This window comes from Cynocephalus volans, chromosome 10 (genome assembly GCF_027409185.1).
Source record: "Cynocephalus volans isolate mCynVol1 chromosome 10, mCynVol1.pri, whole genome shotgun sequence".
In the NCBI taxonomy this organism is placed as follows: domain Eukaryota; kingdom Metazoa; phylum Chordata; class Mammalia; order Dermoptera; family Cynocephalidae; genus Cynocephalus; species Cynocephalus volans.
The window spans coordinates 88358192-88376245 of NC_084469.1; the positions used below are offsets into that span (position 1 = coordinate 88358192).

At 40.2% G+C, this 18054-nt stretch overlaps 1 protein-coding gene across 1 annotated transcript in view; it reads right to left on the minus strand.

Moving 5' to 3' along the window:
• CEP89 (centrosomal protein 89) overlaps positions 1-18054 on the minus strand; it is a 64509-nt gene that overhangs the window by 19323 nt on the left and 27132 nt on the right. Inside the window, exons 9-14 of the mRNA XM_063112186.1 lie at positions 17242-17384; positions 14422-14472; positions 14177-14260; positions 12053-12156; positions 9023-9138; positions 7048-7228 (exon numbers count right to left, since the gene is read on the minus strand). Of these exons, the coding sequence (XP_062968256.1) occupies positions 7048-7228; positions 9023-9138; positions 12053-12156; positions 14177-14260; positions 14422-14472; positions 17242-17384 (679 nt within the window). The remainder of the gene's footprint in view (positions 1-7047; positions 7229-9022; positions 9139-12052; positions 12157-14176; positions 14261-14421; positions 14473-17241; positions 17385-18054) is intronic.

Consider the following 18054-nt stretch of genomic DNA (forward strand, 5'->3'; position numbering starts at 1 on the left):
GCTTTAAATCCAACATTTTATTTTGTGTTTTCTATTTTCCCACTTGTCTACCTTTCATTTTTCTTTCTTTTCTTTTCTTGCACTCATTTGGATTTTGTTTTAATCATTCTTTTTTTCCTATACTAGTTTAGAAGTTACATACATTTATTTCCAGAAATTTCATCATGCATATTTCAAATTATAAAATTAGTCAATACCTTTATCCTATTCTGAATGATATAAAGACTTTAGAACACTAACTTCATTTGCCTTCTTCCTTATTATATACTATTATTGTTGTGCATTTTAATTCTAATTTTTAAATCCCCAAAGATATAATCATTATTTTATAGAATCAATGTTCATTTACATTCATCCACGTATTTACCACTGTCTTTTACTATTATTTCATTCTTGTTTCTCAGACATCCCCCCTTGAGTCAGTTTTCTCCCCTTGAAGAGGGAATTAATTAATTAGCTAATTAATTAATTTCTTCTTACCACTATATAAATGAGAATGAAGGGGGAATTTAGAATTGCCTTTAACGTAGGTCTCCTGGTGGTGACACTCACTTTGGGTTTGAAAATATCCTTATTTTGCCTTCATTCCTGAAAGGTATTTTCTCTGTTAACAAAATTCTATGTCCTCAAGGGCTGTTTTTGTTTTCCAACACCTGAAGCTAATAGTCATTGACTGCTGTGTCCTGTCAACTGTAAACATCCTGTTGTCACTGCAGTCTTTTGAAGGGAATCTGCTTTCTGCAGTTTCACTACAGAAACTAGGTCTGGGTGTGACTTTATTTTATTTACCCTGCTTGCTCTGTGCTTGTTGGGCTAGCACAATCTATGTAATGCTGTGTGCTTTCAGGGGGGAAGACTCTCAGCTATCTTATCTCCAACATTCCTTCTAATTAAGCAGATCCCTCTATCACTTCCTGTCTCTGATCTACTGACCACTCCATGCTATCCTGTAGATACTTGCTTCTGACCTATTTTTCAGTTCACAAATTCACACATCAGCTATGTCTAATCTATAGTTAAAACGGTTTGGATACTCATACCAGACTGCCACCAAAGCCCATCCACTGAATTCTTAATTTTGGTTACTATATTTTTCAGCTCTAAAAACCCTATTTGTTTCTTTTTCAAATCCACTACGTCACGTTTTATAGTTCTCTGAAGAAATTTTGGAGCTTCTCTTTTACTTCTTCAAGCATAATAGTTACCGGTTGTTTTGTCTTTGTTAGAAAATTCTAATATCTGGACTCTATCATTATTTGCATCTTGTTTCTACTAGTTCCCAGCCACAGTCTGGCTTTCTCTGTGTCCTTAACACTATACTTGAAAAATTATTTTTATGGGTAACTGGAGGTCTATAAGGAAAGGATCTTCCTCCATAGAGGATTTTCATTTGCCTCTGTTCATGGCTTGAGGATTCCTGTATCAATATGACAATGTGAACCCAGCTGCTAGACCACATGAGGACTGGTCAATTTCTGGTTCGCCTTACCCTGAGGATGTAGCCCTTTGGAGTCCCAGCTTATTATTCACCCGTGGATATGAGACTGTCTCATCATTCTTGATCAACTGATATTTCATTAGAATGTGTCTAGGAGTAGGGAGTCTTTTTTCATTCACTGCATTGGGTACTGTATTAGTCCGTTTTTGTTGCTTATAACAAAATACTTGGAACTGGGTGATTTATAAAGAAAATGAAATTTACTGCTTACAGTTTCTGAGGCTGGGAAGTCCAAAGTCCATCTGGTGGTGGCGACAGTGACCCAGGGGTCTCACATTGCAAGATGGTAGAAGCAGAGAGAGCAGAGAGAGAGAGAAAGACAGACTCTCCTCTTCTTTCAAAGCCCTCAGAACTATGCCCCTGACCACCATTTTTAATCCATTCACTACTGCACGGTCCTACAATCCAATCACCTCTTCAAGGCTCCACCTTTCAATTACCAAAATAGGATTTCCCAACCTCTTAACAGTCACAGTGGGGGCCATGTTTCTAATACATAAAACTTGGGGGACACAATTCAAGTTTCAATGAGTTTTGGGGAGACATAATTCAATCCACTACATGTACTCTGTGGGTCCTTTTAATCAAGGTCTGTAGAAATCTGGAAATGCCCTTCAACTATTAACTTCTTCTATCCCATTGTGTTTAATCTCTTTCTGGGCTTTCTGATGATCTAAGGTTACACCTCCTGGATGGGTTCTCCATTTCTCTTACCTTTTCTCTCCATTTCCCAACTGTTTGTTTCCTTATATTCTAGGAGAATCTTCAAAGGTATCTTTCAGCCCTTCTGATTTTCTTTAAAATTCTAGTAATCATGTTTAATCTTGCTCTTATTTAATAGTTGCACTTTTTTGTCATGGCATTTTGTTCTTTTAAATTCTCCTCAGTTCTCTGTATTATCTGGTTCCTTTGAGGTGAGTTTCTCTGCTTATTGAAGGTCTCTCTCATTCATGTTGTTATTTCTTTCATTATGCCTAATCATCTTGTTGTTTGCTCACATCCAGTAGTCTATTCTTTTTTTATGGTGAAGAACTGGGTCATTGGTGTGTATCATGTAAGTTGATTGATTTTCTTCCCTGGTGTCTTTTATGAGCAGGCATCTCCCTGACTGCTGAGCAGGACTCTGTGTACACAGATGAGGTGTGTGGAATAGTTGACTTCGCTTTAGAATACAGGCCCCATAAAGCCAGGATAAAGCAGGTTTTCCTTTGTAGGCACCACCAGTCACCCTAAACCCTTAGCTCTCCCCAAAAGACTTTGCTAAATTTCCTTAGAGAAGTAGGTTGACACCACTTCTTCTCCAACCACCTATCTGTAGGCTCAACCTTTCTGGAAAACAGTATAAACAAAGAGAGCAACCTAAGTTTCAAGATGTAACTACCAGTCTAACTAGAGACAAGAGGACAGTTCACTAGGAAAATAAGCTTGTGCCATTTCCCGTGTCATAGTTAGTTCCTTCCAGGCAGGGCTACCAACAGGTAGAACAAGCAAGACAAAATGCCACTTATTATCTGCATTGCTTTCAACCAGTTTAGGGGAAACAACATATATGCACCATACCTAGAAGCTTGCCAAGAACAGGTTCAATTTAACCCTTCCAAACACAGTACATGCAAAAATCTTTTCCCCATGACCTCATCTTTGCCTGTGGCACAACCCTTTCCCAAACTCCTCCCGAGGCTTTCCCCCAGTTTGAGAGTGAGTTCAACAGATGATTTGCTGCTAATAATTACCTATTTTGCTCTTATGATATCAGCATGGGAAGAGATCCTTCTAACTGAGACACCAGAGGGCAAGTACACCGAACCTCATTGGTCCTTCTGTTCCCTTTAGCCTAACTCTAAGATGTCCTTACCTCACCTCATGCTTACAGTAGCCAAAACAAAAACACTCTGAGTCACCTCCTTACTTTGTCTATTTTTCCACCAGGTCTTGGTATAGCCTATACCCACCCCCCTGAATTCACATATTCCATCCCTGATGAATTCATGCCCCATTTCCATGTTATAAATTCTCTCTCCAATCAAACACTGCCCCTTCTGATAGAGAACCCATTAGGGTCAACACTCCCTGTTGGGAAAATATAGAAAAATGGTCAGGGCCCCTCAGATGTTCAGAATCTTGCCGAGCATCTGATGTAAATATGCACGTGCACACAAGTGTTCCTTGTTACTGTTTAATGTGCGCGTGTGCACCCAGGTGTTTTGGATTATGGACTTGAGTATAAAGGACTAATGGCTCTGATATGCGAAGCTTCTGAGATGCTTCGAGAAGCCACTAGGGCAGCTGCTCCTAGCTCTGAATAAAGCCTATTAATTTTTCACCCACGGCTCCCAGGGCCTTTTCCTATTACCTAGCTCGTAGACCTGCATGTGAAGGGTTTGTGACCCAGTCTGGACAACAGGCTCGAGGGGTCTGTGAGCCCTAGCCCTAGCTCTCCACTCCCCATCACCCTTCTCATCCTCCACCCCACCTATCAACTCTGAGCTCAGCAACAAGCTGGTATAAAGGCTTTCTCTCCATGTCCCAATTCATTCTAAGCCACAATAGTTCCACTTAAAAGAGACTTGGTGACATTGCTTGTTTAACAACCATGCCTCCCATTGCCTTCATCATTAGTGCTTCAAATGTTTTTACCTTCTCTACTTACGTCTAGGGGGCTATTAAATATGTGGTTATGCAACCAGGCTCACCAGCCAGCACCTCGGGGCCGGCCCAGGGACACAGGGTAAGGAGCTGGGACCAGGTCCACCCTCCCACAACCAAGCATGCCAGGTCAGTGCATCAGGGCCCACCCTGGGGCCTGAGGCATGGAGAAGGGGACTGAATCTCCCTCCCACAACCAGGCACACCATGCCAGTGCCTTGGGGCCCGCCCAGGGACCCAGGACATGGAGAAGAGGACTAGACCCCCTTCCCACAACCAGGCACACTGCGCCAATGCTTCAGGGCCTGCTCAGGGACCTGGGGGAAGAAGAAAGGGACTGGATCCCCCTCCCACAACCAGGCACACCATGCCAGTGCCTTGGCGCCCATGCTGGGCCTGGGGCATGGAGAAGGGGACCGGACTCCCCTCCCACAACCAGGCACCCCATGCCAGCACCTCAGGGCCCACCTGGGGACCTGGGGTATGCAGCCTGGGACCGGAGTCCCCCTCCCACAACCAGGCACCCAGTGCCAGGGCCTCGTGGCCCACCCAGGGATCCGGGGCATGGAGAAGGGGACTGGACCCCCCTCCCACAACCAGGCACACCATGCCAGCACCTCAGGACCCACTCGGGACCTGGGGCATGGAACTGGGGATCAGACACTCTCCACAACCAGGCACACTGCCAGCACCACAGAGCAGGCCAAAAACATCTCCTCCATGTGGGTGGCCTACCACAGCCATGATGATAACCATGGCTGCTGTGAAGGAGGTTAGATGCCACAACCACTGGACAGATGGTCCACCAGCCACTGCAGTGAGTTGACACAAGGAGAGTCACCAGCAGAGATAAAGAAAGGAGGAGGATGTCTGTCTCCACAGAGTCCATTTCATAGTGACAGAAGAGACATCTGCTGTATGATAGTATTGGGGGACCTGATCATGCCTCTCAGCATTGGACAGACCACTTGGGCAGCAAATCAACAAAAAGCTTGGACATGGATGACTTTTCTTGAAAACTCTTTCAGCTGTGTGAAGAATCAGCTCTTTGGCAAACCACAAAAATGAACAGTTATGAGGAAGGAGAAGCTCTGTCCTATGTGAAAGGACAGTAAAGATTCCATCTCACCTGGGCTTAATAAAAGGCCACTTCTGAAATCTTGTACAATTCTAAAAAAAGTTTCATGTAGTAGAAACTGAAGACAGAATTTAGCATTTCAGTCCCTAATGTTATCATACAGTATGCCCAAGAAATGGGTTTGATATTTAAAAGTGTCATTTTCCATGCAGAAGAACCCTTCTTCCCTTTGTTAAAAAAAAAAATGTGGTTATGACACATCCTCGAAAAACATCAGCCACAGGAGTGGGTATGTGAGGAAAATAAAATCAACATAACTTCAAAACAATTTCCTTCTTCTTCTAGAATAGAAAAGAACAGGTCTTGCCCAGACAGCAGGTAATAGTGTAGTCAAAACATTGGGTCCCAATAATTGGAATTGCCAGCATATATTGAAGCACCAAGCTAAGCACTTTATATGTACTAGCTCATTTATTCCCGCACACAAATCCTATAGAGGGAGGAGGTGGAGGAGGGGGTGAGGAAGAACATAAGTAAACAGGTATATTCACTCAACCATCTGGAGCTGAAATCCTCACCATTTAAAAAAATGATTTCCACCCTTACTACAAAAGTAATGTGCATTCATAAGCAAATACTTGGAAATATAAAAACATATAACAAAAATTAAATTACCCATTGTGATGGTTAATTTTGTGTGTCACCTTGACTAGATGATGGTACCCAGTTGTTTGGTCAAACACTAGATTTGATGTTGCTGTGAAGATATTTTGTTGATGTAATTAACATTTACTATCAACTGACTTTAAGTAAAGGAAATTATCCTCGATAATGTGGGTGGGCCTCATCCAATCAGTTGAAGGCCTTAGGAACAAAAAACTGGGGTTTCCCAAAGAAGGAATTCTGCCTCAAGACAGTAACATAGAAATCCTGCCTGAGTTTCCAACTGGCTGGCCTGTTCTATGAATTTTGGACTTGCCGGCCCCCATAATCGTGTGAGCCAATTTCTTAAAATAAATCTCTCTCTTATTTATATCCTATCAGTTGTTCCTCTCGAGAACCCTGACTGATATACTCATAATTTCATCTGCCAAAGATAATTTCTGTTAATATTTTCCCATTTTCTAGTCTTTTTTCTATATACTTATGGTTATATATGCAATTATACAAACACACATATATATACGCTCATACTAGAGTGATCAACTCATCTCAGTTTGCCTAAGAACTTTCCCAGTTTTAGTACTAAACTTCCCACATTCTGGAAACCCCTCAGTTCCGGATAAACTGGGATGGTTTGTCAGTTACCTCAACACACATATTGTTAATAGGTATCCTCACAAACACACACATACACACACACACACACACACACACACACACTCTTTAAAAAACATAAAATTGTGACCATTCTGTACATACTGTTTTGCAACCTAATCCCTTCACTTAAAAATATCAAAAGGAACCTTTTGTGACATCATATTTAATGGCTACATTATATTCCACTTTATGGTTGTAGCCTTCCATTTAACTAGTTCCCTATTACTATATATTTAGGTTTCCAGTTTTATTACTTTAAATCATCTTTGGCTCTAAAACTAATAAAGTCTAGAACAGCAGGAAAAAAAAAATCATACACACACAAAGTACAGACTGCAGCCCTCAAGGACAGCCAGATTCTACTTTAATGAAATATTTACCTTTCTTACTCAGACACCTGTGCTGGTGTAGGCAAAAAAAGACCTCGAAAAAGACTAATCAACCTCTCTCCACTCTGCCTGTATTAATGTGCATAATGACAGCTGAAAAGACTTTAAATCCTTACCTTTTTAATTCATTTACAATCGAAGTATGAACTTTCATTGTAATTTTGCCGTCCAAGTGTGTTTTGAGTTCTTGGCACCTGGCATGTAAACTCTCCAACTGCTCCTTGTTTTCCATCAGCTCCTTTTCTTGGCCCTGGGTTTTAGTCTCCAGGAGCATTAGTTGTTTCGTCAGCTTAGAAACTGAAAAACAAAAGACAGGGATAAAGACTTGGCAGAGAAGACTCAATAAAACATGATTTTGGTTACTAGGAAATACTAATGAAAGTCAGCTTATAAAAATGATCTTTTAAAAGTCTTTTGGAGAGTTATAAATTAATGCCAAAGGCCTTGTACTTAGAAATTACTGTCCCTATATTAAGCACTCACTAAATGTCCACTTTTTTACTAGGGCTCACTATAATATTTAACAAGACACGATTCCAATCTTCGAGGAACTTACTTTCCAAAGACTGAAGCCTTAAATCATACACAGATGTACCAACGTGTATCATGATGTTGTCCCCAAAACTGCAAGACTTTCAAGATTTTTAAGGACATCAAACATAGTCAGACTAAGAACCGAATTTACTGTTTTTCTTCCCTTTCCTCATTAAGTCTTTATGTTATATGTCCTGTATCTAAAGTGAATCATAAATATTTTCATCCTCTGTGAAATGGAAGTATGTAATAATAAGATATTTCCTGGGCATCTGTTGAAACTAGCACTTAGAAGTATTACGGTGTAAAACTTTAAATTTTTCTACTCTATGAAAACATTTAGTTGATCAACATGAGTAGCTATTTCTGGAGAATAGAAAAATGACATAGGCAACTGACTGAATCACACAGGTCAAAAGGTTTGCCCTGCCCCACATGACTAGAAGAATCACTACACCTGTGCAGATCTGGTATGTTGGAAAAAATTAAGCTCGGTAAGTAGAAAATTAATTTACCTGTCATCTCCAATCCTGAAAACAAAGATAGGAGGCTCAACAACTCTCTCTCTCCTCCTGTCCTCAGCAATGCCAGAGTAAAGGCAAATGCTCCTGGGCCACACAGGTCTATAGAGAGGGCCTGTGGAGGAAATTCCTATAGGACTCTTCCAGAAATGATCTCATCTTTAAATATGGCCTCGTTATCAGAAACACGTGAAATGGAAATACTAGCTCAGTAGCTGCATCAATGGCAGAGGCTGGTAATGAACTCTTGCACAGTGTTGAAATGGGAGTCATTAAACAAACAGGTGCAGAAAGGAAGATGGAAAGGAGGGGTTACAATGGACCATGCAAGACAGCTTATATTCAGCCTCTGTCCTATATCATTCTTCACTGGAAAAGAAAAATCAGTAAGGCAAAGGAAGAAAATACCACTATCTTTTGTGCTCATAACTTTTGGTTTTAATCAAAGCAGAAGAAACGACTATTAATTTGGCCCACTTTGAAGTCCACTGTCATATGCTGTGAGGCTCCTAGGGGTGGGGAGGGACACATGGGGAGACAGGACACTCAGAGAAGGTATTTGACAGAGATCTAACCTACAGAGATTTAACCTACAGCTTTAACCCACAGCTTTGAAGGAAGGGGAAGAGCACAGATAAGCTGTTTAGAGAGTGAACGGTTCAACTTATTTACTTGTTCAACAAATATTTGGGAAGAGATCCTTGGATTGTTTCAAATATTTACCTGGCATGATTTTTCTCATTTCTAAGGCACTATTGTACCCTAAAACCCATTCTGCTGAGTCTAAAGCTATCACAATTGATTAACGAAACACAGAATGATTCGAGCGACACTGTGGAGCCTAAGGGAAAGCAATCAATGCATTAAGAGTAATGGCTGGAAATGATATAAATAGTATTTCAGTAAAGAAGAAAATATTTTAAAGAACACGATTTCCACCATTTTCAATTGCGGGCCCTTTACAGGAGGTGGGTACAAGTGCAAAATGTCACAAGTGACATCACAGCATCACTGTTACTCACTGGAAAGACCTCACCTTCTTGGAGATGCTCCTGGTGGGTGTCCTTGGCTTTCATTTGCTGAATCTCCAACTGTTCTATCAACAACTTGTTTTCCTCTAAAACCAGTTCTGCTTGAGCCTGAAGCTGATGCCTATAATTGATTTATTACAAAATTAAATACTGCAATTCAGGTACTGAATGATTTCAGAAACACTCCAGAGTCTGTAAGAAAGCAATTGGTGTATTATAGATAATGGATATCTGGACATGTTTTAATGTCAAACATTATTATTATTATTATTATTATTATTATTTTGGTGGCTGGCTGGTACAGGGATTGAAGTCTGAACCTTGGTGTTACCAGCACCATGCTCCAACCGACTGAGGTAAGTGGCCAGTCTGTCAAACATGTTATTAACACAGCCAGCAAATCTGCCATTTGCATTAAGTGGGGGAAAGAAAAGAAATGAAGTTTGAATTATGGACTGCTTCAGTAACTTTTTAAAATGTAAAATTTCAAACATATATACATGTAAAGAGAATAGAATAATGAACTCATTTAAACAGTACCCCATTTAAACAATCATCAAATGGCCAGTCTTGTTTCAGCTATATAAATCTCCAATTCTCCTACCCACTGGGCTATTTTGATTAAATTCTGGCTGTCATTTTAATTAAAAAATACTCATTCATAATCAGTAGCATATTTGCCAAAAAAATAATTACTTTGTCAGAAGGCTTTGAAATGAAAACTGTACTAATATAACCCTATTCTTAATTTAGCCTTAATTTAAGTCTTAATTTAACCATGAGAAAATCCTTTCCTTACAGATGGTACAATGTTAATCCCAGTACAGCTCAACCTTCATGACCACAAAGTCCAGTTAGAACGAGCTGAAGGGACCTTAGAAATCATCTGGTTAAATGTTTACCACCCACAGTACACTGTAAACCAGTAAACTGTCTCGATTTTTCACTTTACACTCAAAAGGTAAGGTGGAGGAAGGAGAGAAAAAAGATGAAAGGAGTCAGGCCGTAACAATGATCTCATCCTGACAGCGGCTCCTTGGTGCTGGGGAGGTGTTGCTACCTGCTACCAGCACCCACCGGGGGGGTGGGGAGCTCACCCAAGCTGGCCTGCTCCAGCCTCATTTCTGCCTCAAACAGCGCAGATGCACTTTGGTCTGTTTCACATTTTTGAATTCTCTATAATTTAATTAATTAATTAATATTAATTAATTAATTTAATGAATTAATATTAATTAATTCATTGAGTTAATTATAATATAATTCCCTCTATTTCCTTCACTCATTTATTTGTTCATTCTTTCCTTCCTCTCTCCTGTCATTCCTTTCTTTTTTAAATAAAAGGGGTCCCCCATTCCTAAAAAACAGTTGAAACCTTCAGATTTAGTTTAATATTCCCTCCCATTCTACAGGTAAACAAATAGGACCATTAAGCCTGAGGTTACCCAGCTGGCCAGGGGAATAGGGAAAAGAAATGTAGACAAACTATTGCAGCCCAGAAGTTCATCAAGAAATTACTGGAAACTAAGTAGAGAGCTTCTGCGGAAGTGATGTCTGAGTGCCGAGTGCTTTGCACAGGCCTAGCAGCTGCACAGCTGTGCAGGGACAGGGAGCAGCAAGGAGGCTCAGGGGAGGGCCTCACAAGGTCACAGATCTGCCTCTGGAATACAATGCCCAGAAACCCTCCCCAGCTGTAGCACAGTGACAGCTTGCCCCAGGTGCACAGGCCACCTCACCAGGGCAGAGGGCAAAGTTAAATCCTGATGAACGCAGGAGTGGGGAACACTGGAGGACCATGGATCTGAAAGTGGGGAATATCTTTCCTTCATCTCATTTACTAATTATTTTTATTTTAAGGACACATACACAGGTTTAACTTATGGCTATAGACAAGGTTTGAGAAAGAATCTGAAGTTCCAAATTCTCACAAGGGTGTGTGAGACCCAGTCTGACTAAGCTGGTTTCCAGGGTGCTGTTCAAAGAGGGTTTGAGGGGAGACATACTAGGAACCCTGACAGAAGAAAATCCAAGTTCAGCAGGGGAAGTCACAGTGTACCAAGATACAGTAGCTGCCCAGGCCAGTCTGACCTGACACCTCAGTGACTATAAAATCAGGGAGAACTGACCTTATGGTAAGAATGCTGTTGACTCCACTCCAGACTTCTGGACATCACAAATGCAAAATATTTCATTTTTTTCAGTGATGTTGAGACATTTTCAAAGTACTTAAATATAACATACCTACCCACAGTGAATAATTTTTGTTTTCTTAGTCTTGCCTGGATATTGCCTTTAGAATTTTAAAGACATTTACTTTTTCTAATTCTGTTAACAGACATTTGTTGCTGCCATGCTGGATACGTGGCCACACACAAAAATGAACAGGACATGGTCCTGCCCTTTCAGAGCTCACAAAGGAGAAGAGGGAGACAGATGTGGAGACAGACAAGACAGGGAGGCGCACTATGGCAAGTGCCGGGACAGAGTGTATGTTTAGGGTTATGTCAGAGACAAGGGAGCAATAACTCTGCCTCTACTGCAGGGAGAGCTACTGACAACTGTCATCTGAGCAGGGCCCTAAAAGGTGAGTGGAACTGCAAAGGGATGTTCAGGGGAGAGAGCTGCATCGGTAACAGACTGAAATGAGGGCAACCTCAGCCGTCAGGAAATCGGGCAGAGCAGATGGGAGCTGGTTGTTCCAAATCCCTGGGAGCCACTGGAGGTATCTAACAAAGCATGTGACTTGCCAGGTTGGGGATGGGAAAACTGCCCTAGAAAAATAGCACCTCAGAAAGTAAAGATGGGGAAAGCAAGTATATTCAGGTTTGAGAACCTATTTAGAATTTTTAAAGTCATCTTTAAAACACAAATTTAGGATAATTTACTAGAATTTCATTGTATCTTTTTAATTTCTTAGAAACTCCTCCTTAAAATAATTTAGTTAAAAATGTACTTATGTATTTGATAATTTTATAAGGTTTATTCCTATTATCTTTTGTTTTATATTAGCAAAATACCAGAAACACAACACCACTTGCCATTCCTCCCTGGTAACAGGACTACTCTTATTTAACTCTTGGTGCAATTCTTCATTTTCTTTCACCACTTCTTGGACTCGCATCCTAAACATTCTCATTTCCTCCTGAAATAAAATTTATGTAAATTGTAATACACATATACACACACATCTATATTTCTTAGTTCTAGTGCTGTTGCTGTGGCTAAAATCAAATGTTAGTAGCCATTTGGCAAAGTCTCACAATAGCACCAGCTTGGTACTTGTACCAAGTGCCTACCCTCGGGGAGCTTACAGTTTAGTGAGAAAACACGAGGGACAACTGCAATGCCCAGTACAAGGGACAAGGAATCTCAGATTTTAAATATTCAATTCCTAATTTGATAACATTTTTCTATAACTTCCAAATACTTAAAAAATTGAAAAGGGGAAAAGGCAGAGATGTCCATAAACACTGTAATTTTTCCTTTGTTTAAAGACTTTATAGGATAAATTGGAGTTTTTTATAAAAGAATAAGAACTTTCCCTCCTTATTGAAAGCCTGTTTTGAAGGAAAGGGGTTAGTTAGCATGGGGACTGGAGGCTCCAATTTCGCCCCATGACAACCATGACAAAGCCCTTTCTTAAAGTCATCAGGCCCTGCAGCTTCCTCAGCCATTAGCCCAATGCCAGGACTGCTGCTTGGTCTATTTGGACTCCTAGCAGCCTGTGTCTGTTTTCAACTCCTATCAGTCTGCCTTTATGGCACTTCTGCTTGCCTCTGTCTCCATGGCTTTTCTCAGCCAGCCCCTGGCCAGTTTCTGTGTCCTTTGATAAGAATCTTAGGTACCAATATTTACTGTGGGGTGCTGCTAAATATTCTTCTCCCAGCTATCAGACATTTATGCTTACACCTGTTTAACTTAATTAAGGCAGCATTCTCAAGTAACTTTTCCTTTTCTTGCGTTTCTGCCCAGACATGCGCACCAATTGCTGGCAGTCCATTTGGCTCTTTTATGGAACAGGGGTCAGGCAAACTAATGCCTGCAGCCAGCCGTCAGTTTTTGTGAATAAAGTTTTATTGGAACACAGCCTCACCCATCATTTACATGTTATCCACGGCTGCTTTCATGCTATAACAGCAGAGTTGAGTATTGCAAACAGTAACTGCATGGCCCACAAAGCCTAAAAAATCTATTAACTGGCTATTTATAGAAAAAGTATGGTGACCTCGATTTAGAAAGGGCAACAAAATAATTTTATTAATTATTAGGATTGATATTTAACCAATTAGTACAAGATTAATTCATGCTCTTAAAAAATTAAGCGTCCAACAGTGAGACTAGAAGGAAAGTTTCAAAATTGCATTACATGGGACATGTACACAGGACAGCATGACTGAAGAACAGGCTGGGAGACTCTTAAAGGATCCTCCAGCTCAGGATCCCCTAACAACCAACACTTCTCTCCCTGGATCCTTCCAATTCCAGAGATCTCTTTGGCCATTTAAATGAGGAACCCAGAGGAATGCAGCATGGAAAGGCACAGGATGTATCTACAAAACCAGCCCAGGCTTAGTCTCCTGTATAATTAGAATGAGCTTCACTGCCAGAAGCCATCCCCATCAAACAGAGGTGAACAAAATAGAAATGAATAAAAACCTCACTTCCTAACCACTTCCAACAGCTCAATAATTGGACTTCTCTGGAGTCAGCTCTTCCTAAAAATTAAGCAGTATCTAATTTTGCCTAAAGCATCCCTGGCCTATTACCTTCCCTGTCTGCTCAAATGTTTCTTCTTATGGTGGTGTGTGCAGCTTCGGAGTCCCAGGGAAGAAGTGCCTCCCCACTGCTGCCTTCCACACTGCACCCAAGATCCCAGCCCACACGGGGCTGCCTGTCCAGGAAAGCACCCTGTCCCTCCAAACCTTTCCCTTCTATCCCTGCCCAAGCTTCCTGTTCTGCCAGTCACTCCCTTACTTCCTCCCCTTTCCTTCTTCCCCTCCCTCCCTCCCTGCCACACACCTGCCTATCTGCCTTCCTTCCTTCCACAAACAATTGATTATCTACTATATGTTTGGCATACCTACATCCAAAATGTTTCTGCAAAGTTTGAAATGGTCTTATTTTTATAAACCATGTCTCTTTTGAGACATTTGCCAACCTACCTCAAGGGTACAACTGAACTCGTCCTTCTCTTTCATTCTATCTTCATAAGCCAGCAACAAGGGGGACAGGTACTTTATATCCAACTGAAGATAATGGAGTAAAGGAAGGTTACTATTACTGATACCTAAACACAATCAGCACATTTTTTAAAAGGCAAGAAAATACACTGATTTTGGAATGGTTTTTAATAGCTATGTAAATACAGCCCAGAAATGATCGTCCTGAAATTAAATGTTTCACTTACCAACCAGGGTGGTGTAGGGCCCTTTGATGGGAGGCCTTCAATTTTTAAACTCTAAGAATAAAACACATATTGAAGACAAATTAAGCTACACTCCATCTGAAATTTCAAGTCTAAAATATTCTTAATCTAGACTCAGCATCACCTATCTGTGCATCTAAATGTATACATATATATGCGTGTGTGTGTATGAACAATTTTTTTCTGAAATGTTTGAGTGTAACTTAAACATATAATGCTCCTTTCCCTCTAATTACTTCAGTATGTATTTCCTGAAAACAAAAACATTCATTTACTTAACCACAACACTATCATAAAAATCAGGAAATCAACACTGACACAATACTGTTTTCTAACCTATAGACCATCTTCAAATTTCATCTATTTTCCCACTAATGTCCTCTTCTGATCTTGGATCCAATCCAGGTTCACATGTTGCATTTAGTCGTCAACTTTTTTTAGTCCTTTTAAATCTTAAACATATCTAGTAATTTATTACTGGATTCTGAACTTTTATTTTTTTTTTGGCAGTTGGTCAGTACAGGGATCTGAACCCTTGACCTTGGTGTTGAAAGGCTGCACTCTAACCAACTGAACCAACTGACCAGCCTAATTCTGGACTTTCTGAATGTTACATTTTGAGTGTCTGGATTTTGTTGTCTTCCTTTAAAGAAAGTTGGTTTACTTTTTTTCTTTTTTGCAGCCTCTTAAGTTGCTTGTGGATCAGCCTGAAGCTTTTTGGTTTTTTGGTGTTATAACACTGTATTCTAACCAACTGAGCTAACCAGCCAGCCTCCAGCTTGATGTTTTTGAGGCTTGTTTTTCACCCTGATTATGGTGGGTCTGTAGTAGCCTTTACTGAAAGGCTAGTTTAGCCATAATACTAAGGCATGGCCCTTCTGGGTGCTTTACTCAATGCCACAGTTTTCAACAAGGTCTTGCCATTGTGGCTGGTCAGAACTCAAAGGTCTCCCAGTGCTGTGCAAATTCTGGGAACCATTCAGCTCACAGCTTCCTGTACTTGTTTCCTGCCCAACCTCATGAAGTTTTATCCTACACATGTGCAGATTAGTATTCAACAAAAGACTCCAAGGAACCCCATGCAGATCTATGCAGCTCTTTCTGTCCATAGCTCCTTCCTTTCCAGTATTCTTGCTCTGCAAATTCTAGCCTCCTCAGCTTCCCCAAACTTAAATCTGCCTCCTGGACTCAGTGAAATTGCTGTGCTCTGCTTGGTTCCTCCATCCTGCTCTGTGAACTGAGATTGCCTCCAGACAGAAGGCAGAGGTAATCATAAGGCTCATCTATTTATCTTCCTGCTCTCGAGGATCAGAGTCTGGTGTCGCATGCTGTCTGATGTGTGTACATAGTTGTATTATATGAGGTTACCTCAAAAAGTTCATGAAAAGATTTGGATATCTTTTAATTCTATTTTCCACAGACATTTTGAAGTACCATCATATAGTCTGTCTAGTTTTTTAGTTGTTCACAGCAGGAGAATAAATTTGGTACAGAAACTATGACCCTGAAGGAATAATTCCTTATTTAACAAAAATTTTCCAGTGCAGTCTCCTTAATATCCATCTCGTCATTTTTCTTTTTTTGGAGGGGGGTGAGGGGGAGGTTGGACAATTGGCCAGTGCAAGGATTGAACCATGGATCTTGGTGTTATGAGCCATCAGCACTGAGCTTTAAACAAGTGAGCTAACTGGCCAGCCTTCATCACCCATTCATTCAGGAAATATGTGAACTCACTAAGTCATTACAGACATTGCAGCACAATCCTTGTTTTCAAGGATTTTATGGTCTAAAAACAGAGATAAGTCTGTTATCTCTGAACATAATACAGAAACATAGTACAGGGTAGAATGTTATAAATGCATTAAGAGTGGTACAAGCAAAAGTCTGCAATGGTTTAAAACAGAGAGTGAGATCACTTCTGGCTGGAGTGATGAGGGAAGACTGTCATGGAGAATGTGGCATTTGCACAGGACAGAAGAGAGGTGGGGGTGATGGTGAGGCAGGGCAGGGTGATGGGGAGGTTGTCTCTAAGCCTCCTTATACTGCCTACCCATAGCTATAGTAAGTGCTGACCTAGGAAGCATGTTTTAGATCATGTGACCCTAAGAAAAATTTTTTTGTTGTTTAAATGTTAGTATTATGCTAAGTGAAAGAAGTCAGTCACAAAAGATCAGAAAATGTATGATTCCATCTATATGAAATGTTCAGAATAGGCAAATCCATAGAGACAGAAAATAGATTAGCAATTGCTAGGGGCTTAGATGAGGGGAGTAGGCAATGGGGGAAAATGGGGAGGGAATGCTAACAGGTAGGAAAGTTCTTGATGTGATAAAAATGCTCTAAAATTGATTGTGCAGTGGCTGCATTATTCTGTGAATACACTGAATTGTATACTTTTAAAATGGGTATGAATTGGATGGTATATGAATTACATTTCAAAGCTGTTATTTAAAAAGAGTTAAAACTAAGCCCCATTCAAAAAGAAACTCAGAAGCCCAAGAGGCCCTGAACTCTCAGGAGCCGTGTGAGAACACCCTGTGTCCCTGGCTTCCCCTCTCTCGACCCCAGCCAGGGCCAGACAGCTTTGCGTCCTCCACCTGTGTTGGCACGTGTCCCTCACATCCCTGAGTTTTCTCAGTGCATGAAGGAAGGAAGGACAGTTCCTAGAAAGACTGTGCTTTGGACGTATTATTTTTTATACAAAATTATAATAAATAAGAACCCTTCAGAATTGAAAATCAATTCAACAGAAAAGACTAAAAATATCTGAAAAGTCTGATTTTTCATAATTGGAAACATTACCTCTTCCTTGGACAAATGCCTGAATTTTGTTTGATACCGACTCAGTTCTACATTCAAACGATGGACAATCATTTTCAACCCATCATTTTCATCCACCAGTTCCTGAACTTGTTTTCTTAGATAAAGTAATTCAGGTGTAGTGCCTAGTGGGGAAAAAAAATCAGTTAAATATTATATTACAAGAAATTATATTAAATTTATCAAGGTTTTATATAAATTGCTAATCATTTGCCTTTTTTTTCCTTTTAGGCTTCATAGAGACAGCAAAGTATACATATATATGTATAAATGAAAAATGTGACCAAGTTTTTTAACACCAAATACACCATGTTGTTTTGGAAGTTTGTGGAAATTTTTGCATATACAATAAAGTAAAATAAAAATTTTAAGTTGAAAAGGAATAGTCATTGTTTCAGACAACGTAAAAATATATGCCTCGAAAACCACATAGAATAGAAAATTTATTAGAACAAAAAACCTTCCCACATAACAGCAATTAGAAAACATAATAGAAAATAGATCTGACAATGTAACAACAGCACAAATAACATAAAGTATCAAGAAAGAAATGTGCCTAACACAAGAAATATGCAGGGTTTATATGAAGAAAACTACACCATCTTACGTAAGGCCTACTGTGGTTTGAATATGGTTCCCAAAATTCATCTGTTAGATACTTAATCCCCAAAGCAACAGTGTTGAGAGGTGGCACTTTTAAGATGCAATTAGGTCATGCGGGCAGATAATGTCATTATCACAGATGTAGATTAATTATCATGAGAATGTGTTCGTTATAAAAGTGTGTTCAGCCCT